The 24,114-nt window shown below is 31.4% G+C and overlaps 1 protein-coding gene across 1 annotated transcript in view; it reads left to right on the plus strand.

The window, feature by feature from the left end:
- Positions 1-21,007, plus strand: part of LOC136973218 (DDB1- and CUL4-associated factor 13) — a 35,036-nt gene extending 14,029 nt beyond the window's left edge. The window contains exons 5-12 of the mRNA XM_067267921.1: positions 1,565-1,720; positions 2,039-2,116; positions 6,560-6,642; positions 10,561-10,628; positions 10,815-10,911; positions 15,010-15,145; positions 15,223-15,386; positions 20,892-21,007. Coding sequence (XP_067124022.1) covers positions 1,565-1,720; positions 2,039-2,116; positions 6,560-6,642; positions 10,561-10,628; positions 10,815-10,911; positions 15,010-15,145; positions 15,223-15,386; positions 20,892-20,979 — 870 coding nt within the window. The 3' untranslated portion in view covers positions 20,980-21,007. The remainder of the gene's footprint in view (positions 1-1,564; positions 1,721-2,038; positions 2,117-6,559; positions 6,643-10,560; positions 10,629-10,814; positions 10,912-15,009; positions 15,146-15,222; positions 15,387-20,891) is intronic.
- Positions 21,008-24,114: the final 3,107 nt, after the last annotated feature.

The raw sequence follows: 24,114 nt of genomic DNA on the forward strand, positions 1-24,114 counted from the left end.
ATTATAGCAGTTTTCAAAATAAATTGTTATTACTTTGTTTTGTTAATGGGATTATAAAATTTATAGATAAAAATCAATGATTTTTAAATATTTTTTTAATATGAAAAACAATGTTACAAAAATATTTCTAAGGAAAACAGTAAACTTAAAAGGCTGTCAAAAGCTCCTGCTCAACTTTCCAGGCACTCACACAGGAGGTTAAAGGAACCAAGCAGGATGTCTAATAATTTTCAATTATACTAGAATATAAAATTTAAGTAATAACAAAAGCTTAAAAGGAGTAATTTTGTTGAATTATGATAAAAATTCTTATTTAAAAAACTTATTTAAGTTTAAAAAACACTATGAACTAGATCAAAGTTAAAATTGTATGTGGCATCATCTTTTATTAGATGCTATTAAAATATAATTTTTATATTATTATTATTATTAAAAGACAAAACAGTTTTAATTTTGAGGGTAGAAATGAGTTTTAAAAAATATAGTTGATGTTAATAAGTAATATTTTCATTAAGTGTGACCCCACTCAAGATATGACATGACCCTCTCTATCTTTCCAATCCTTCAAATTCTGTACTCCAAAATTTAATAGCATCAATCCCCTTTATATACAAGATACCATGCTGAATTTTGTTTCGTAACCTTTAACTCATCCTTAGATATTAAATGAAATTGATGTCAACACACGCACAAACCAAGAATTTTTCCCATTTTTTGACTTTTTTTGGGTTCATACGGTCTCAAAACATCAAGATTTGCGAAAATCCCAGAGGGTCAAATTTGACATGATTACAATACTTTCCCAACATATAACAGCTAGGAAATTAAAACTAATTCAATATAAGTTATTTTTTTACTCTTATTATACTTTTGTATTTTTAAATATATTAATAATATACATCCACAAGAGCCGAATTATCGGGCTAGAGTTGGCTATAATAAATAAATAATTAATAAGACAATTTGGCACTAGAGCTTGGCATTAGGCGCCATCTCTTACTAAACTTAATAATTATAATTAAATTAAATAAATAATTTTAATAATTTGGAACTGGAGGAAAAGAAATCGGCCCGAAGCGGGACTCGAACCCGCAACTTCTGCTATCCGTGCAGACACGTTACCAGTTACGCTACCCGGACCTTCAGTCCGATCGCCTCCTCCAGTATATATAAGCTAACACGACGACCATCAACAGTCATTACAATTTATTCGTGTTAGCTTATATATACTGGAGGAGGCGATCGGACTGAAGGTCCGGGTAGCGTAACTGGTAACGTGTCTGCACGGATAGCAGAAGTTGCGGGTTCGAGTCCCGCTTCGGGCCGATTTCTTTTCCTCCAGTTCCAAATTATTAAAATTATTTATTTAATTTAATTATAATTATTAAGTTTAGTAAGAGATGGCGCCTAACGCCAAGCTCTAGTGCCAAATTGTCTTATTAATTATTTATTTATTATAGCCAACTCTAGCCCGATAATTCGGCTCTTGTGGATGTATAGCTTTGTAATGGGTTAGTTGTTATTTATTTATATTAATAATAGTTTTCACATTTTTTTTATATAGAGAATAATGACAGGGATTGATCATCATAGAAAAAATAATCAGTTTGCTACATGTGGTGAAACTGTAGATCTCTGGGAAGAAACAAGATCAGAACCACTTAGATCTTATACATGGGGTGTAGATACTTTAAACTGTGTCAAATTTAATCCTATAGAAGTATGTTCTTTTATTATTAAATAAATAAAATATTTATTTAGCACTTAGTCTAAGTAAATAGACACATAAATATACAGGCTTATCACACCAATGAATGAGATTAATTCACAAATTCTTTAATGATTATTAACACCTTACAATAAACTATGGCTCTTTTAACATGTACTGTACATAATAGAGAACACTCAAGTGTCTATTTATTTAAACTAAGTGTTAAATAGTATTAAAAGCTAAAAGCAATAAATAATTCCATTAAAATATTTATTCTTTATCTTTTAAATTAATTTAAAATATTTTTTTATAATTGTAATATTTTAGACAAATCTTTTAGGAAGTACTTGCAGTGATAGAAGCATTATTTTATATGATATTAGAGAAGTTGCTCCCGTGAGAAAAGTAAGTATGAAATGATTTTTAAAAATTGTTCTAGAATATTTGATAAAAAAATTTATATATTATTTTATAATTGAATTTATAATGTTTTTAATGCAATAAATATAATAAAACTTATGTTAAAATATAACTTAAAAAATTTTAATTTCAAAATTAGAACTGAAATGATAATGACCATCTTTTATAGCAAAGGAATTATCTGTAAAGAATTATAACTACCAAACAAACAGCCAGATTCTTTATCAAACTCTAAGGCTAAATAATTACAGTAGAGAGTCGAAAATCGGAATCAATTGGGGACTGGGGTTGTTCCGATTAGTCATTTGTTCTGATTACCCATTATGTACGAAAAAATACATTAACCTGTCCGATGTTCAAATTTTTCTCCATTGCGTGTCGCTTCGTGTTGAATTTTTCTCCGTTGCGTGTCGCTTCGCATTGAATTTTCGTCGATTTTAAGTCTAACGAAAATTTTTATAATAATAATCGAGGCTATTGTATCGTTAAAAATTATTTCTTTATTTTGTACAAACAAAATAAATATATTGAAGAATATAAAAACATGAAAATTATACTTTAGAAGTAAATCTAGTATCAAAAACGTTCGATTCAGCATGACACAGTCCGACTGAAAATTGTTCCGATTACCGGCGTTCCGATTAACGACTCTCTACTGTACTAAACAATTTGGCAGGAGGTATTAAATGTAATAATTATCAGATTAGATATATTTATTGTATATACACTCATGTTTGTGAAAATTGCAACACCATGAAGGAATTGTCAGAAATTAATGAAATGTATTCCACATATTACTGATAGTGGTACAAATAAATGATCAAATTTACAAGACAAAAAAACAAAAAGATCATTGGAAATCAGTACTTTGTGTCCGCCACGCTGAGCGATGAGAGTCTCACAACGTCATGGCATTGAATCATAGAGGTTCTAAATGTAATCCTGGGGAATGGCACTCTAGATGGCTTCGACTTGACGCCAAAGTTCAGTCTTATTGTGTGCCCCACCAGCTGTACGAGTGAGTCACCGACCAATGAAATCCCAGATATGCTCAATGGGCGACATATCCGGGGAATAAGCAGGCCATGGAAGAAGCAAAACCTGTTGTGCACTGAAGAAGGCTTGTGAAGTCTGAGAAACATGTGCATGGGCATTATCCTGCTGAAATACAGCACCCGGAATGCGTCAAAGAAGGGGAGGACTTCTGGCTCCACAATTTCCCGTATGTAGCGATCACTGTTGAGGTTGCCCGCAATGTGCACTAGATGGGATCGACAATTATACCCAATAGCTCCCCACACTATGATGCTAGGTGTTTGTGTGGTATGACGCTAGATAACACACTGTGGGAGCAGACGTTTCCCTCTGTAACATCTGATGCGTACTCTTCCATCATTGTACTGCAGATTGTAGCGAGATTCATCGGAAAAACAACTTGTTGCCACTGGGCACACCATGTGCTGTGTTGCTGAGCCCATTGAAGTCGAAGATGTCTGTGAATCAGCGAGAGGGGAATCCTGCGTAGAGGAACCCTTGCATGCAGTTCATGCTGTAGCAGACGGTGACGAACTGTGGAGCTAGACAACAAAACACCTGTAGCCGTGCTCCAACGTTGTGCTAACACACTAGAGGATGCTGTACGGTTCATCATAACCATGCGGATGAGGTGTCTGTCGTCCCATGCCATTGTGCTATTGCTTGCCCCGCTGCCAGGTTTACACTTTATTTGGTTCTCCTCTGTCCATTTCTTCCAAACACGCATTACTGTTGTGGCATTACACTGCGTGCGGACTGCGATTTCTCGATACTAAAATCCACCCTCTCGCATACCGATGATGCGGCCTTGTACAAATTCCGTTAGTTGTTGAAATGGCTTCCTGCGCTTTTGATGAGGCATAGTGACCACCAATGAAATGTTTACTACAGACAGAGGAAGATAAATGGATTTCAATGCATCTTTACAGTCCTTTATATACCTGGAACAAGCAGCTGATAAGGAGCCGTTTCTCATTCCACGCATATGCAATCGCTTTGTAATTCTAATCATTTGCATGTCTTACCTCACTTTACATTTCCTGTAAGTTTGGTTCAATTTGCACAATTCCTTCATGGTGTTGCAATTTTCACAAACCGTGAGTGTATATATAAAGAATATGTCTTTTGAGATCTGATAGTGAATAATGTGTACATATTTTGATTGTTTAATTAAAAGAATTTATCAAATAAAGTATTTATTTTAAAAGAAAAGAGTAAAAATATATGGCATTACATAGTGATTTAAATTTTTTGAAGGTATAAAAGTTATCTTCATATATAAATAACAACTTGACAAACTCTATTTTTGATTAAAGCCAGACAATCTGCTGAATTATCAGACTGTGATTAGGCTAAGTTAATAATTAGATATGAAGTAAATTGTCTAGAGGTAGGCTGTCTATCTCTAGACAAATTACAAGTTATCTTCTACAGATTATGCTGTACTTCCAAAATCAAATTTACATTGAAAAGATAATAACACGAAATTTGATGACAATAAATTTAAATGAATTCAAAAAATGGTTTCAATAGTTTTTTAAGAGAATGTAAAAGTATATGACTTCTCAAGAAAATGATTTTAAAAGTACGAGGGCTGTTCGGAAAGTTTGCGGCCTCAAATAGAACAACAAACAAAATAATGTTAAAACTTTTTTTATTTTTTAATATAGTCTCCTTTATTAGCAATGCATTTATTCCAGCGATGTTCTAGCTTTTTTATGTCATCACAATAGGTCGATTTGTCAAGGTGTGCAAAATACTCATTCACTTCAGAGATGACTTCGTCATTTGAGTGGAATCTCTTTCCAGCCAAGAATTTTTTTAGGTTTGGAAAAAGGTGGAAGTCACTGGGGGCCAAATCAGGTGAGTACGGTGGATGTGGAACTAATTGGAAGCGAAGTTCCTTTATTCTTTTTTTTTTTAATTTATCTTTGTATACTAGTACATTTATCAATTAACAGGACTTATTATACTGGAAAATTATGGATGCAGATATTTAGTCTTACAGATCAGAAATAATATTTTTTATTTAGTTCACAGGTGAACTAAAAAAAAAAAAAATATATTATTTCTGTAAGACTAAATATCTGCATCCATAATTTTCCAGTATAATAAGTCCTGTTAATTGATAAATGTACTAGTATACAAAGATAAATTTAAGCTATGATAAAGGACACAAAGGCATAATAATTAAATTCCTTTATCTTTTGTTCGGTGATTCTGGCAGAATGTGCAGGTGCATTATCGTGGTGGAACAGAAACTTTTTCTTCTTCAAGTGTAGCCTCTTTTCTTCGATTTCTTTCTTCAGTTTTTCCAAAAGTTTACAGTAATAGACAGCATTGATGGTCTTTCCTCTTTCTAGGCAGTCAATAAAGATGATGCCTTTAGCATCCGAAGAACCTGAGGCCATCACTTCCCCCGCTGATAGAACTGTCTTTGCCTTCTTTGGTGGTGGCAAACTGTGGTGTTTCCATTGCTTAGACTGTTCTTTTGTTTCAGGAGTGTAGTAGTGGATCCACATTTCGTCAGTAGTCACAAACCGACGCAAGAAATCCTGTGGGTTTTTTTTTAGTAGAAGTCCAAACACTCCTTTGACATCAAAGTGCGAACATGTTATTGCTTAGCAGTCAGCAGACGCAGCACCCACCTTGCTGAGACCTTTGTCATACCCAAATTTTTGGTTAAGATGTGGTGCACTGTCGACAGAGATGCTTGTTGTCTCAGCTATTTCACGCGTTTTTAAACGGCGATCTGCTAACACCAAATCGTGAACTTTGTCGATATTTTCTTCAGTGACAGCAGTTGACGGCCGTCCGCTGCGAGGGTCATCTTCCACACTCTCTCTGCCAGATTTAAAAAGGGCTGTCCATTTTTTTACAGTGGTGTACGAAGGAGCAGACTCTCTTAAAACTTCATCCATATCAGCTTTTATTTGAGATGAGGTAAACCCTTTTTTTGTCAGGTATTTTATGACTGCACGAGTCTCTGTCTTCTCCATTTTTGATAAAGCACTTGTACACAGACTATCTGCTAAGCTGTCGTGGCAAAACTTTACAACAAATCAAGCAGAAATTGGTATCGTATCTTTAGCAAAGATGACTAAATTATTCCCGCCAAAAATTAAATTGATCGCAGCGCCACATATAGGCAAGGCCGTGAACTTTCTGAACAGCCCTCGTATAAAAAATGTTTTTACTATTTTATTATTTAACTTATATATAGAAAATGTATTGCAACATATAATGGTAATAATAATAGAAGTAAAAAGCACTAAATAAAAATTTAATTATTGAATAAAAAACAATAAATGATAACATCAAATATTACACTGTATTTTCTAATAATTGTAATAAATATGCATACTTATAATTATGATGGTATTTTTATTTTAGGTAACATTAGAAATGCGTAGTAACACAATTTGTTGGAATCCTATGGAATCATTTGTGTTTACAGTGGCCAATGAAGATCATAAGTAAAATTTCTCATCTAAATTTTAAACTTTTATAGTCATTACATATTTCTGTACTATTCTTGAACATTGTCTAATTGAAACTATTTGAAGAAATTATCAATATATTTTATTTTAATTAATCCATAGCTGCGTTGCAAGATTTCTTTTTAATGTGTTTCAAGATATTTTCTCAGTCCCAAATGCATTATATTAAAAAAAATTTTATTCTTAACTCAAATATTTGTATTTTTTTAAATTTAATATATACTTTAGAGTTTTTGAGTGATTTATGTATGATATGTGTAATATATTGTATCAAAAATTATACATGGTGAATGAAATTCCATGCAATAGACGGTTAATGTTACCCTAGGATCCAAAATGGCGGCGGGGGAAATTTTTCCCTACGTTGGAGACTGCGACGGGGAAAAAAATTTTCCCTCGATTCAAGATGGCTGCGTTTCCGGCCGCCATCTTGAATTTCTCTGCACACTCCGCGGATATTAACCGAAATAAACAATAAAAAAAAAAGAATTTTTTTACTCACTTTTCGATTGTGGTTGCCTGCTTCTTCCTATCTTTTTTTCCTTTCCGAACGTATTTTTAAATATACGCCCTTTCTCGTACTTTCTTTTACATATTACGGTCTCGTCGATTTCCACTGTTTTATTCGGCACTCCTTTTTTAAACGATGTCAAATTACTCAAAGCTATAAGCAATACCAACCGTATGTGATTGGACCAATCGACTCCCGTTTTTCTGGATTTGCCCGCCGCAATCGCCGAGGTCGTCGCCGTACATTCCAGACATAGTTAGTGCCATATAAACGACAGAATGCAACTCCAAGAAATGTGGCCAAATTTACTTTTAAATGTTCCATCAAAGGCAGAGGTCTTCATTCCGCACTTACTACATTGCAAGAAACAGCTTTCTCTATTACTCCGATAGTATAATTTGCATAAAGAATTGCAATGAATGCAAACGGACTTGGTCGGCTGTATGCCTAATTTTACAGCAAATTTCAATGCGTTATTGATACTGGGAGGCAAACCTGGTCATACTTATAATTATGGGAGCAAATTTCAATGCGTTATTGATACTGGGAGGCAAACCTGGTCATACTTATTGATACTGGGAGGCAAACCTGGAGGCGTTATTGATACTGGGAGGAAACCTGGTTCCAAAAAGTCGTCTTCAATTAACATGGAGAAATCACGGGTGGTGCATTTCGACCAAAATTCGTCGTTGCAACTCAAATCTGCAAAACTACTCATTATCGAACAATTGCAAATAAACTATACGTTTACCGATAATAAATTGTGCGAGAATGAAATATCGTAACGAAATAAAACAGCAATTATTCCAATACGCAATTCGTCGCAACACTACAGCAAACGATTCCAACTGGAAACTAGTCGATTTGCATAAAATTGCCCGGAAAGGAACAGAATCACGTCGTAGATCATGCATTTGCATATTCGTTCGTAACACCCCTTCGTATTTCCCGCCGATTTTACTCTCACACAACGCTACGAAAAAGCTCCCTCTACCGTCGCAAATACACACTACTGTCCGTTTTGAGGTTACAGGAAACTCGGCCACGTCGAACGCAGGGTCGAAACTGAACGGGGAAAAATTCTCAACGGCGTCGACGTCACGACTCTAGGGAAAATTTTTTTCCCCGTAGTAGTCTCCGAAGTAGGGAAAAAATCCCACCGCCGCCATTTTGGATCCTAAGGTAACATTAACCGCTTTATACTATAGTCAAAAGTAAGCTTAAAATTCTCTATGAGACTTTTTAAATTCAACTTCATTTTTGAGATTGGCCTGCCAAAAAAGAAAGATACTTTTCAAATTATCTACCAAAGTTCTAACACTAGAGTTGTCAACTTTTTAAAGTAATCTTCTATTTTATTACACTTCTGTCAATGGATTGAGTGAAGTAAATGTTGCCCAGGTTGACCCTACTGTAATAAATGTAAAAAAAATTTTTATCCACTTTAAGATTTTGCAGTATCCATCTGCTTTACAGAAAAAAAATTAGTTGGAAGTAAGTGTTTTTCAATTTTAATTTATTTTGAATAGCATTTCATTTTCTATGAAATTAAACAGAATAATGTTCAAAATGTTTTCTGAACAAGATACAAATGTTTACTTCTTACAAAACAATTGAAGTTCAATATTTGTGTTAAAACAATTTCCATGCATCCATAAAAGAAGAAACAATTTTCAACATTTAAAATAAAGCTTTAATCCTTATGTATAGGTAACATAGAAGTGGTTTGTTTTTCACTTCTTTCACTTTTGGATGAAGTTGAAAATTATTTCCAATATAGATTTTGGCAAGCTAGATCTCAAAAACAAAGCAGAATTAGAAAAATGTTTATAGATGATTTTTAAACTTATTTTTGACTCTAGAATCTACTCCTAAATTATTGGCACAGACTTTTGTTATACCCTGTATATGATGATAATATTTTACTCTATTATCATTATGATAGTTATATTTTTATATTATATTTTCAATTAGAAACAAAACTATAGATACATTTTTAAATAACAAGCATTAAAAACAACTGCATATACAGTCAAGTTTGCATAAGTCGACACCCAGATAACTTGACACCATCGGTTAAGTAGTCACTTTTCTGTGGTCTTGGCTGACTTACATAGGCATTAATGTTAAAAAACTCTGGTTTACTCGACACTGTTTAACTCGTCACCACTGGATAAGTCGACATACTTTTGCTGTCCCACACTCCGATAAGTTGTCACCCCCTCCTGAAAAAATGGATTCACTCCACACGTATGGTGCAAACTCATTTATTTTCAGGAGGGAGACTCGATTTATTTATTAATATATATATATACATATTAATAAAAATGTCTTAACATTTTATGTATTTTTATGTATAAAATAATAACAGATAAACAAAAAGAAAATATACAATCTACATCAACATCACACCAGAATGCAGTTTTGCATTTTCTCATGTCAGAGGCATTAAGAATACTTAGACGTTACTTGCCAACAATTGACAATTGCAAAGATGATGTTTTCAAGGTGTTTGTGATTGTTGAAAAAAAGTCTAGACAGTTAAGTGCTCAAAACAAACAACACTAAATGAATTTTTCAGTTTTTCATCTACAGAGTAATTGTAAATGGAGGACACAATGTATTGTAAACCAATACTACTGTATAATGCACTACTGTATTTTCCTAATTGTAGTTTTGTGGTTTTTTTCCCATCTTAGCTTTAGTCATCACATCGGATAACTCAACACATTTCCACTTCCCCTTGGGGTGTCGACTTATGCAGAGTTGACTGTATTATATTTTGTAAGAAAGTTATATATATAGGTCATATATATTAGCTTTATTAACTTTCAGCTAAATGATAGAACATTACAATACAGTATTAATGAAGTTTTTAATAATTAAAGATTCTACTAATACTGTATTGTTACATTTTTAATTTTAGTAGCCATTTTGTGAGCTTATAATTTAAGAAAATTTACATAGGAAGATAGATGCATAATATTAAACTTTCTCTAAAGATTAAAAACATAAGATATATCTTGGCAACATAAGGTGTGTTTTGATAGTCAATAATTATTTACTGAGTATGTTCTGTTAAAACACAAGATATAATTTATACAAAATTTGAATATTTTATTATTCAAGTTAAAATTAATATATAAAAAAATTTAATACAAAGAGATATTCAAGAGAGACAATGGAATTAAATTTCATTCTCTATTCTAAGTGGCTTTACTTTAACTTTATCTGTATAATCCATAGTTCTTTTAAAAATTGCCTTTATTATTTGTGCTATTATTTTTAATTCAGTAAATGTTAAATGTTAAATGTTTTTAATTCAGTTAATGTTAAATATATTTAACATTATTTTTAATTAAAAATATTTATTCATTTTTCAGTCTTTATTCTTTTGATTTACGCAAGCTATCAAGAGCTTCTCAAATTCATATGGATCATATATCAGCAGGTTAAATGATTTTATTTTATAGTTGTAAAAGAATAAATAATTTAATAAGAATAAGAAAATAATTTAAAATAATAAGAAATTTTTTAAGCTTTTAATTAAGAATCATTTTTTTAGTGAAACTGTATCATTTTTAATATTCTAGATATATTTTATAAAATTATTTATTGCAATAAATAATTATTTTAGTTCTGGATGTTGATTATTCCCCTACTGGAAAAGAAATTGTAAGTGGAAGTTATGACAAAACAATAAGAATTTTTCCTTTGACACATGGAAGAAGCAGGTAGTATTTTTTATTGGATAATTATTTAGCCATTTAATAAATTATTTGACTCAGAGATGTACTATTAATTTAAAATTGAATCACAGAAAAACTTTTTATTAAGCTGCAAAATTTATAAAATTATAGAATTAGGTGCAACTTTCATTTTGATTTGTAATACTAAAATAAATGAATACAATATATTTATTTATATAAGTATGATTTCTGTGCTTTTTTGATTATGTAATATATTTCAATGCATTAAGTTCATTCATGTAGATGATAACAATTATATTACAATTTATAATGAATTATATATGCTTAATTCTTAATTAACAATCACTTTTTAACATACAAATATTTTTCATTATTTTTCCTTCTAAGATGCTAATAAATTCATATCTATTTGAAATTCTTTACTTCATTTATCAAATAAACAGCCAGATTCCTTTATCAGGTTATTAACGCTAAATAATTAATAAGCAATTTGGCAGGCAACAGGCTGCCATCTCTAGTTAAATATAATAATTATAAATAAATTATAATTTTAGAATATTCTTTAAGAGATGGCAGCCTGCCTTCTGTCAAATTGCTTATTAATTATTTAGTTTTAACAGCCCAGTAAAAGAATCCAGCTGTTCATTTGGTATTTGAAGTAATTATTGGAATAATTGTATGTATTATATGTGTTTCATTTACTTCAAAAAAAAAAATAAAACATCTTCAGTAACAATTTTCCTAACTGCAACTATTGCAATCTATTACCATACATTATCACTGATACTTCAAAACATTTCAAAGTTAAAAGTTACCTTTTCATATAAGTTTCTATTTATTAGTTTTTTAAGAAGAAAATATGTACATGTTTAGTAGTATAGGTTTTTAGTTTTCTTTGAGTAATAATACTTGAAAATAAATAATTAAATGGAGTATACAATAGTCAAAAGATCCCACATACCAAAAGCTGAATTTTACAAGAGACATGAAAAACATTTTGGCTTTTACACATTACAACTGTGACTGCAGAACTTGGATTGTAAGGCATTGCATTAAATTGGATCAATCTGTGGCAGTTAGGTGGATGACAACATGCAGGATTTCAAGATATAGGCATTAGAAAGTCAATTACCACACAAAAAGTCCCAAGTATACAGTATGTTTGTTATTGGTGACACTTGGGACCCTGAAAGTTGCACTGTTATCATGACTGAAGATGATGTTTTGATGATATAGCCAAATGACAAAAAGAAGGTTTTTTTCATATTGAATGTTTTAAAAACTTACTTAAAGCCTGTTACCGGTGCGCTTCACTTAAAAAACCGTTACTAACGTTTTCGAACTATTAAGTTCTTCTTCAGGTAACTGACGACCGTTAATCGAATGCAATTCGAATAAAATCCTACTGGAATACGATTCCGAATTCTATCGCTTGGATCGGTGACGTCATCCAGGCATGCGCTCCTTTACCGGCTGTTTACTATCTTAAGTTCTTGTTTACGAGTGCTTGCCATGCAGCTGACAGGGCGATTTCGTCTTTGTTGTTGATGCAGTTATCTTCTCTGAGAGTAGCCATATATATGCAAAGAGCGTCTAGCCATCTAAGATGGTGTACGCATTGAGTTGTGCGAATTACTTTGGCTTGATTGAGTAAAGGTTCTACTTCCGGATCTGAGGCATAGATAGCTAGAGCGGTGGTGGACCTCGCGTGTAAAATATCACTTGCGTGTTCTTTTAGTCTTACTTCTAGGGAGCGCTTCGTGGATCCTACATAGACCAGGCTTCTGTCAGTTCTGTGGTCCATAATCGGGATGGAGTATACCCCAAAGTAATTCGCACAACTCAATGCGTACACCATCTTAGATGGCTAGAAGCTCTTTGCATATATATATGGCTACTCTCAGAGAAGATAACTGCATCAACAACAAAGACGAAATCGCCCTGTCAACTGCATGGCAAGCACTCGTAAACAAGAACTTAAGATAGTAAACAGCCGGTAAAGGAGCGCATGCCTGGATGACGTCACCGATCCAAGCGATAGAATTCGGAATCGTATTCCAGTAGGATTTTATTCGAATTGCATTCGATTAACGGTCGTCAGTTACCTGAAGAAGAACTTAATAGTTCGAAAACGTTAGTAACGGTTTTTTAAGTGAAGCGCACCGGTAACAGGCTTTAAGTAAGTTTTTAGTTCAATCCGGTGTAGTAGCATCCGACCTTTATTGAATGTTTTATTGGGTAAGGAAATTGCAAAGTTTTGAAACCCATTACTTTGTAGAATTATAAAAAAAGGCAAATTTTTTTTTATACATAAAAATGCTACACTTTGAGTTAATATACAGATAAAGGCTATTGTGTGTTACACATTGTCTGTTCATGTTGCTTCCTAACAGCTGTCATTCATGTTTGTACCATATTTTCTACATGATTTTATCTAAGAAAATAACAGAAGACTTTCTTATTACTGTAATGAGCCCTATATGTACTTCAAAAGATCCTAAGTGCACACCATAGATGGAACCTTTTGAGAGTTGCAATGATTTTAACACAATTGCAATGCAAATCCAAGTTTTGCATTTAGAGCCTTTCAGTTTGTGACAGAATGATGTAGATCTCTGGATGCAATGTGGACACTCATAAATCTGAATTTACCCAATAACCACACAGAAATAAACCACACAGAAATCTGAATTTGGGTGGAAATGGTGCTTGGGATTTTTTGACTTCTGTACACCCAAATATAAAATAATAAATTGCAGAGTCTTTATTCATATATTAAAATCTTGTATAAGTAACTGAATATACTATTTTTATTAAATACTTTAAATTTTGTAATAATTTATTAATATATTGTCTAAATTTCAACTTTATTATATTTATTTTTGAAGCAATTATATTTTATTTAAAGCTACATTAAAAATTATGGTTTTTTGAGAAATACAGTGGGTGATCGGTTAATGAACAAATCAGATAATGAACACTTTCGTGAAAGATTTTTATGTTTGGACAATGAACACATGTTTGGATTATGAACACCTCACAGAACAAACACAAGAAGAATCAACATAAAATAATGAATATCAATTGGTCTTCCCTTGTTTTTAGGCAACAATTCGAAACTTTTTGGAGTGCAGGAGATGTCGACATCAATGCTCAACCCAGTATATACTGATCAGATAGTATTTCTCCGAACTTTGAAACTCTCCCTTGTAATTCCAGCCTTTTATTTTTCTGACAGAAACAATTCTTTTATAGTATTTGCAAGACTGTCGGGGGGGCACTTGTTAAGTTTTGCACCAGTTTTATTTTCGAAAGGTGAGAGTATAATAGCAAAAGTAGAGAGTGGGCAGATGTCTGATGTTGCTGGGCAGTATGGCTTGAACAGGTCTACAGTAGGCTGCAGTTCACTCTTATCTAAGAAAGATACTGTATAATCAAGAAGACTCAAGCAGCTAAAGGAGTAACAAATCACATCTGAGAAATAAAGAACATCGAAGAGCTCATAAAGGAACCTGAAACTGATCTGACGACAGAAGAACGCCAAGAAACTCTGCGAGATATGTTTTCTTCTGAAAAAAAGGATTAATGCCAATATCTGCTATTAAAGATCTTTTGAAGAAGTGGGAGGATGTCAGAACAACTGTCTTAGAATGGCATCCAAACCAGGTTGAGGTTAATAGGCTTGGGGATCTCTTACAATTACAATGCTATTAATTACTTCTGAAAATCTGAAGAAGAGAGAAAAGCAATCGACATTAAATCAGATACTTTAACCCCACAATGGAAAAAAACAGGACTAATAAAAATACAAGACTGTGTATATATGTATTTTTATTATTACATATAAATAAATGTAGTAAGAAAGTATATATTTTTTATTTTTTGGGGTCTCCAGAGCAAATTAATCAAATTATCATAAAAACCTATGGTAAATCGATAATCAGTTAACGAACAATTCGGATAGCAAACAAAGTCTTGGAATGGATTATGTTCGTTAACCAATCACCCACTGTATTAAATACAATGTATTTAATTACATTGAATTTTTGTAAAAATTCTATTAAAATTATATTTTAAATTATATGGTTATATGGTTTAACTAACAGAAGCTAAATTTTTTAGAGAAATTTATCATACCAAACGAATGCAAAGATTAACATGTGTTCTATGGTCAATGGATAACAAATATATTTTGAGTAGTTCAGATGAAATGAACATCAGAATTTGGAAATCAAATGCTTCTGAACAGTTGGGTGTTGTAAGTAATAGTACAATAATTAATTTCTTTCAGAATATTTCAAGTATATTTAATGGAATATACATATCTTTCTACAGCTTTCATATAGAGAAAAATCTGCAGCAAATTACAGTAAAAAATTAAAGGAAAAGTTTGGGCAACATTCTCAAATCAAACGTATTTCTCGACATCGCCATATACCAAAACATGTTTACAATGCTTGTAAAGAAAAACGAGTTATGTTAAATTCACGTAAGAGAAAGTGAGTACTTTTTACTTTTGTTATATATATATTGTATCTTAAATTCTTAAATAAGCTGATTTTATTTAAAATAAATAAATAATGAAATTCTCAACAGCATTATATTTAAACTAAACAGTCTTTTAAAATATTTTTAAATTACAGTAGAGCATCGATTATCTGACCCCCGATTAACCGACTTATCGGTTAACCAACCGCGTTCTAGTCGGCAAATTCAAATGTCCGCTAGTGATGTGGCGCTACAATATTTGGTTATGTCTCAGCTACTTTAATATTATTTTTGTTAAATTTTTGCATGTTTTAGCTGGCAGCACTGTCTCGACCATGAAAAGGAGGCTAGTATTTAAACCAGGCCTAATACACTATACTAATAATGTATTTTTTCATACTTTTTTGTTATCCGACTTTTCAGTTATCCGACCAACCCCAGTCCCCAATTAAGTCAGATAATCGATGCTCTACTGTATTTAATTATTAAAAACATTAATAGATACTAATACACACACAGCTTATTTTAGAGAGAGAGAGATTTTACAAATTATTAATTACCAGTAGCCTGGGATGCCCCCTAGTGGGCATTCTAGCAGCAGCAGTGTCATTTTGTGGTATAAATAATAAATTCCTATTTCAAATAAAAATAATAATATACTGAATTTCTCATGGTGTATGCTACTAAAACGCAGTCAAAAATGCAGAAAACCACATTTATTGCTATTTTAAATAATAGCTAGGGGTGCTCGAGTGGCCATTTTGGCATACCGTGACAGAGACTGCCCAGTTTTTCAGTTTTATATAGTAGATAGTTTAGCATAAATATGATCTGGTGAGAATCTAGTAGTTTTGTTTATTTGTTTAGAATTTTTTTCTATTTATAAAATAATATCTTAGTTTAAATGAAATATGTGCATTTCTGTTTTGGTTTTCTTGAAATTTTTCAAAATTATTATTATATCTATGTCTTGTTCTCTCATTTTTAAACTTTGAAACTCAATGAATACGTTTTGTTATAAATAAACACTTTTATAATATGTTCTGTACCTGTTATTATATTTTCATCGCATTATTTTACAATGTAACTCTTAAGTGATTAAGAAAAGTTATATTCTAAAAGCAAATAACTTATAAAGGAAAGCTATGTATCTATGTGCAGATCTGAATTATACGTGGTTCACATTCTAACAGTTACAAAGTTAAGTGGAAAGATGCTAATATTAGTAATGTTTAAAAAGTATGAGATTGTTTTTAGATTAATGACAATATTTATAAAATTTTTCTTGCATATTGTTAGTTAAAATAATAAACTATTAAAAAATACAATATATACCATATTTTTATGAAGGTATCTCATATCAATGTATAATGTATAATTTTAAAAATGACCAGAACTGTATTAAAATTTTTCTGTAATCTACACTAATGCATGGTAAGTTATGCAATTTACCATATACTCAGAATCCTAACTTTGCAAGGATTAGATTAGATTTTTCTTTGTTTTCTGAGTATATCAAATATTTTAATTGTTTACTTTATTTAAAACTTTTTAATGGTTTTATTTATTATGATTGGCTATTTTTACATGTTCCTTTGAAAAACCCATGACCTTCATCTTGTGTCTTCACTCCATTTTTTCATTTGAGTGTATCTCAAAGGTCCTTTTCTTATTGTATTTCTCAAAATTTAAATAATTTTGATTTTTTTATTTCTTAATTTTCCTTGTTTTAAATTAAAATGTAAAAACACATCATTACACACTTTTTAATTTTATTTAATTGTTTTTTTTTCCTTTATTTCATATATTTATATTTGTTTGTGTAACTGTTAATTCTTGTATAATACATACTGTACCTATTCAATTGAAGGTATCAATTGTCCTTTGGGACTTTTCTGCTTATTTGTAAAAAATAAATAATGTGTACCTTAATTCTCCAAAATGACATTAAAAATATAGCACTTAATTTTGTGCAGTTTTAAAAAGTTTTATATCAAACACTTCAATATATATATAGGATCTTTATAATTAAATTCCACTTTGAAATGGCCATAAAAGGAAAACTACTGGACAAAACGTTATCAAACTTGGTAATAGTTTACAGAAAGTCATGGGATGTTATTTCTCCCCCCAAAAAAATAGTTCAAAAACTCACCACCAGTAGGAAATGGCAGCTGTATGCAATATTGTTAAAGGAAATAAGACATGAAGACATCGGTTGAAAATGTTTTTAATTGGTTTCTAAAACATGTTACAAAGCATGTTCAATTGGTGTCCACCATTTTCTCAAAGCATGTTAAATCACATTACCGTGTTCTCAACAGTAGCTCTTAGCATATCAGGAGGAATGCTATGGACATGTCATTGTATCACATTTTTCAATTTCGCCAAATTGTTCATTTTCATTTTCAACCGATGTCTTTATGTCTTATTTCATTTAACAATATTGCATACAGCAGCCATTTCCTGCTGGTGGTGAGTTTTTGAACTATTTTTTTGGGGGGAGAAATAACATCCCATGACTTTCTGTAAACTATTACCAAATTTGATAACATTTTGTCCAGTAGTTTTCCTTTTATATATGTGAAACAAAAGAAAGAGAATATATATTTCTTATTTAATATATATATATATATATATTTCTGTTTCTTTTGTTTCACTTTCATTAGCAGATTGTTATTGATATAATTTATAAAAGTGGGGAAAAACAATTACCAATTACCTACTATCAAGGTACAAGTTCCTCCTCTTTTATTTTAAGCAATAATATCTTTACTGGTTTCAAACTTATTTGATAGAAAATAAGTAGGTGAATTTAATAAGATTGATTAAAATATGGATTACTACACAGAAAATGAATAGGACAGGATTAAAGATATATGTGTGAGGTCCCAGACAAGTTCTGAGCCCTCACCTCTTCAAAACAAAGAATCTGAAAAGAAAAGTTTACTTTTTATAAATTGTTTGCCATCAGAATTTCTAACAACTAACATTTTGAAATAATAATTGTCAAAGAGAGGTACACAACTCTTGATTTAAACAACAGAAGTCCCAAGATCAGTAAACATTGATGGGATTGAAATTTGGCATCAACCTTTCTCACACTTCAAGTCAGTCTGAAATTATCCCTGGAAACAGGTAAGAGACCAATCAAGAAATGAGGACAAGGGATGGGGACCAATTTAGATGTACAATTGAGGGACAAACTTTATAAAAAACTTGTGTTGCAATGACACCAGGGCCTTTTTTTTAATTCATTTCTATCTGACTTTCCATGCTTCTTGGATTAATCCTGTGCTATTGCCATACATCTCGTCACCACTGAATTCTCTTCTACTCATCAAACTGTGTGTGCTTGTGCCTCTCTTTGACAAAAATGATTGACCTTCTCTACTCTTTGGATTTCGAACTTTCCACCTCTTTCCAACAAACTTTATCAGTGTGGATGCCTAATTCGTGGACTGCCACCAAATTTGACAACAATCCAACGATTGTGAAAGAATCTCTCTCTCTCAATGAATGGTTGTACCAAACAACAAGCCTACCTCTCTACCAAGTACACACCCACATGTATAACCTCATTCTATTGTATCATTCTGGTCTATAAAAATTTTCTTCAGCAGAATTTCTACCTTTTTAATGAATGTTTCAATATTGGTTGGGCTGTGACAAGAGTTGTGAGACTCACATATGCCTTCAGTTTCAGCAAAGACCAAAATGGCATATGCCACTTCCAATGCAAAGGATTTCTTACATTTTCTAAAAAATATCTTGGCAGTTTTATACTTTGTATTATGAATTTAACTTTTATATAACTTTTCTTTTGTACAAAGAAAATTGTAATTTATTATGAATAAAATTAGCAGATACTGTCCTTTCACATAATACATACCTAATTCTACAATTTTTTGATAAAACTCTTAAATTATCAACTTGAAAATATGGTGCTAAAAATATTTCTATCAAAAATATTATAGAATGTCACTAATTTTATTTCATAATGTAAAAAAATGCAAAATTTAATCTTTTAAACTCCAGATAAAAGCTAATCTCAACTGACTGAGACAATTTCCTTCTAAACAATCCATTACAAATGCAACTATTTATTTAAAGAAATTCAAAATTACAATGCATTTAAAGGATGTATTTCTGTGATTTTGTTCTTTGGGTTTTATTTGTAACTAGCAGATAGACCCGGCGTTGCTCGGGCAAAAGTAATGATAGCGAAGATTAAGATTATTACGTTATAGTCACAAAAGAAAAAGAGTAATTTCATCAACAAACTAAATATTTCTAATGAAAGGTCAAATTTGAAAATCGAATATTGTAATATTGTTCGATTTTCACGACGTGTTCTGATTATATCGTTCGATTTTCATCGAATGTTCTAAAGAAGAAGGGTTGAGAAAAACCGAATCAATCTGTTTAAATTTGAAAATCAAATATGTTCTAACATATTACTCTTTTTTTTTTTTTTTTCCAGCGCCCGTGAATCTTGCACGTCGCTTTCTCTTGTTCTCCATTGTTACTTAACACTTCTATTGATACTTAACACTTCCATTGTTGATGGAAGTGTTAAGCCTTAATCCTGTCCCTCTCCCCGTGGGGAGAAATTTCGAAAAATCCCTTCTTAGTGTGCGTTTTTGTGACGTACCGTAACTATGTACCAAATTTCAACTTTCAACTCTTAACCGTTTGGGCTCTTAACATTTCCATTGTTACGTAACACTTCCATTGTTAACACTTCCATTGTTGACACTTTCATTATTACTTCACACTTCCATTGTTGCTTCACACTTCCATTGTTACTTAACACTTCCATTGTTGATGGAAGTGTTAAGACTTAATCCTGTCCCTCTCCCCGTGGGGAGGAATTTCGAAAAATCCCTTCTTAGTGTGCGTTCTCTTAACATACCCTAACTGCGTACCAAATTTCAACTTTCAACTCCTAACCGTTTAGGCACGTCTCGATAATGTATATAGAAGCTTTAATCCCGTCCCTCTCCCCGTGGGGAGGAATTTCGAAAAATCCCTTCTTAGTGTGCGTTCTCTTAACATACCCTAACTGCGTACCAAATTTCAACTTTCAACTCCTAACCGTTTAGGCACGTCTCGATAATGTATATAGAAGCTTTAATCCCGTCCCTCTCCCCCGTGGAGAAGAATTTCGAAAAATCCCTTCTTAGTGTGCGTTTTCGTGACGTACCCTAACTGTGTACTAAATTTCAACTTTCAACTCCTAACCGTTTGGGCTCTGTGCTTATTATTATTATTATTATTATTATTATCATCATCAACTCGTCTCGATTATATATATAGATGGATTAAAAATGCAAAATGTTATTTATTGTAAAATTTATTTAATTTTGTTCTCTTAGAAACTATGAACTTTAAGTTTATTTTCCAAAAACAAAAAAATTAATTATTAAGAGCTTAATAAAATTACCAGCAACAATTTGATATTTTTTAATATTCTATTTGTGGATGTACTTAAATTTTATTTTATATATTTTCAGAGAGGCAAATAGAAGGCTTCATAGTAAACCAGGAACTGTACCATATGTTTCAGAGAAAGAAAAACATATTGTTAATGAAAGTGAATAAAATTACATACTTATGTATATATAATTAATTTAGTTTATTCATTTTTATAAATTATTTAAATAAATATTGATTCAGAAAACTAAACACTTAAAATTGTAAATACAAAAATTTTTAGTCCACATTTTAAATAATTATTATTAAAACAGTATAATTAATCCAATTAATTTGAAACTGGGCAACAGATTTAAAGAAAATTATGAATATAGTAAAATTATAAGTGTTATAATGAAAGTTTTTTTCTAATTTATGATTGATATTTATTTGAATATCAAAATAAAACTTTTTTATTATATTACATTTATTTATGTATTAAATAAGAATAATTCAAAAATTATTCACTTCCAAATAAAATATTTTACAGTTATAACTGATTTGGACATTTTATATTTTATAGAGTATTAGATTATTGCTATATATTCATTAATTATGTGCTATCTAGAATGTTTAATTAGAGTTCCAAAGGAAACTGAAGTTGACTTAAACAAACAAAAATATAATTTCCAATTATTTATATCGAAATTTTGAAGTTTTTAACATTGAATCATCTGATTATAAAAGAAAAATAGTTTTAATTACAAGCATATCATTTGCTTGTAATGAAATTACAGCCCTTATATTAAATACAATGTGATTCTCTCAATGTCATTCTTGTGGCAACAGCACTAAAAGTAGGTGCATTTGATAAAATTGATTAAAATATGGATTACTGCACAGAAAATGAATAGGACAGGATTAAAGATATATGTGTGAGGTCCCAGACAAAGTCTGAACCCTCACCTCTTCAAAACAAAGAATCTGAAAAGTAAAGTTTACTTTTAAAAAGTAAAAGTAAACAAAGAAAAAGCAAGTAACGAATGCTTCTAAGCAACAAACAGCTAAGCAAGCAAATCAATGATGTAGTTTCTTTCATATGGAAAACTATACATGTTTGCTTACTTTAGGGGATGCTTTTTAAGTATTAAATAGTTATTTTTCACATAAAAATTTATTGAAAAGAACTTTTTAATGGAAATTAAATGCTTTTTTTTTAGAAATTGTAAACAAGTTCAGAAAGCCATGTAGTTAAAATGAAAAATTCCAAAAACTGGATGTAATTACTAAAATTAATACCAAAAAACCTTAAATGCAGTAAAAACGAGAATGTTTATTAACAGAAACATTTATTAGGGCCATCATACATCATTGCATGCTCAAATGATGAATTCCAGGTGTGATGATAATATGCTCTTTAGAACTGTCACCTACAACACAGTTTTGTACGATATCTTCAAGGAAATGGCAGAACTCTCCAACTTTAGAGTCCCACATACACACTTTGCATACAAAAGGGAGTCCTACTGCCTTTTCATTATTTACAAATGATAAGGATCCCATTGATGAGATGATTCTATTTAAGGTCTACAGGATGGATCATAGCTACGAATATGTGGGAGCTACATATAGATCTTTGGGCACTAGAATCAAGAAACATCAAGAGAATTAGGAAGCACTTATGTACTGTACAACTGCCTTCATGGCCTTTACTTGTGACTAATGTTGATGTTTCTTTAATTGGTGTGCCTACTACATTGTGCCTCAGCTGCAACTAGACTTAAATGTATGGAAAGTCTGGAAATTTATAAAGCTATCAAGAAAGGGACTGCAATTAACTTTAAAGGTTTTGCAGTGTATTGCATGCTTGGAGGGCATTATTTGAAGTATTATAGTATTGTTTATTACCTTTTGCTATACAGTATTTATGTTTTTACTTACAATATATGTATATTTTATTGTATTTATTTATTTATTTATTTTATTTTGCATTTGATATTTTTCTTGGTTATTTTTTAACTGTATTGTCTATATTTTATTTAATATATTTATGCTTCTGTGCATGTGACTCACTAAGTTTGTATTTTTTGAATGCTTATAATTTCAAATTTGCTTTCTGTTTCATTTATTATGTCCCATCCTAGAACCTGAAGATGGCCATTATACATGGTCAAAAATGTTCTGTTAGAAAGGTTCCATTTTTTTTACTGGATTTAATGATTTTTAGTATTAAGTTTCAAAAGCATTTATTTTCAATTAAATGCTTTTTGAACTTTAGAGAAAAGTAGTTATTTAATTTTAGTTTTTTCTTTTTGTAACAAAATAATAAATAGGTACTCAAGTAAAAATTTTCTTGGTAGATCATAATGTACAGGGTGGGTGGAAAGTAACTAGGCATTGAGAAACTGCTATAATTTTTTTTAATACAGGAAATTGTTAATTTGAACTCGGATAGTTTGAAATCCCGTTAGTTTGTAACTATACTATTTGTCCCGGATGGAGGTACAGAGATTTACATGTTAAGGAATTCTGTTAGTTCAATATATGGCTACTTCGGCTGATAAGTTTACATGTCAAAATTAAAACCCCCAGTCCATCTGGATATGTTGGGCCCTATCCTTCATTACCCAGCCGCTCCATTGTGGGCATGGCTGAACCCATAATGGACTTACTAAAAGAGGCCCTCTTAGTGCTCACAGGGCAGAAAGTTTTTTAAAAATCCAGAAAAGGAAAATGAGCCATTCTTATTGAAAACAGTAAAGGAGAAATCGTTCACAAATGACAGGTTTAAAGTGAAAAATGCTTCATCAAAATTTGCAAATTCAAATGTAGGGGACTCCTAAGCACACAAGAAAAGGAACAGATTCATAGCAATCTTTGGAACTTGTCTGAGAGAGAAACTCAAGCTTTCATAATGGATACACACAGCGCCGGATTAAGCCTCTAGCGGGCCCTAGACAAAATTTAAATTGGGATTCCATTTAAATAAGTTGCTTCTAAACAAATCTTATATAATGTGACATTTGTGTAGCTAGCATGGGTGACACCCGGTGCGGATATCATAGTGTCACCCCAAGTCACACCGTAGTGTCACCCTTTTTAACTCTTTTATAAAATACTATTGAATTGTAATATGTTTGCACTCAAGCAACTTGAACACTATATCGAATATGTGATGTCACGACGTATAAGTTTAGATTTAGAAAATAAATCATAACCATACATCAGTACTACCACGAGAGGCGGCCCTAGGAATATTTCTAGATGTTCTAGATGGTGAGAGATCTCGTGGCGTACATTACTTCTGATGCACGGGTGACTGTT

Source organism: Centruroides vittatus, unplaced genomic scaffold, assembly GCF_030686945.1.
Source record: "Centruroides vittatus isolate TY-2023 unplaced genomic scaffold, ASM3068694v2 contig_3118, whole genome shotgun sequence".
Classification (NCBI taxonomy): domain Eukaryota; kingdom Metazoa; phylum Arthropoda; class Arachnida; order Scorpiones; family Buthidae; genus Centruroides; species Centruroides vittatus.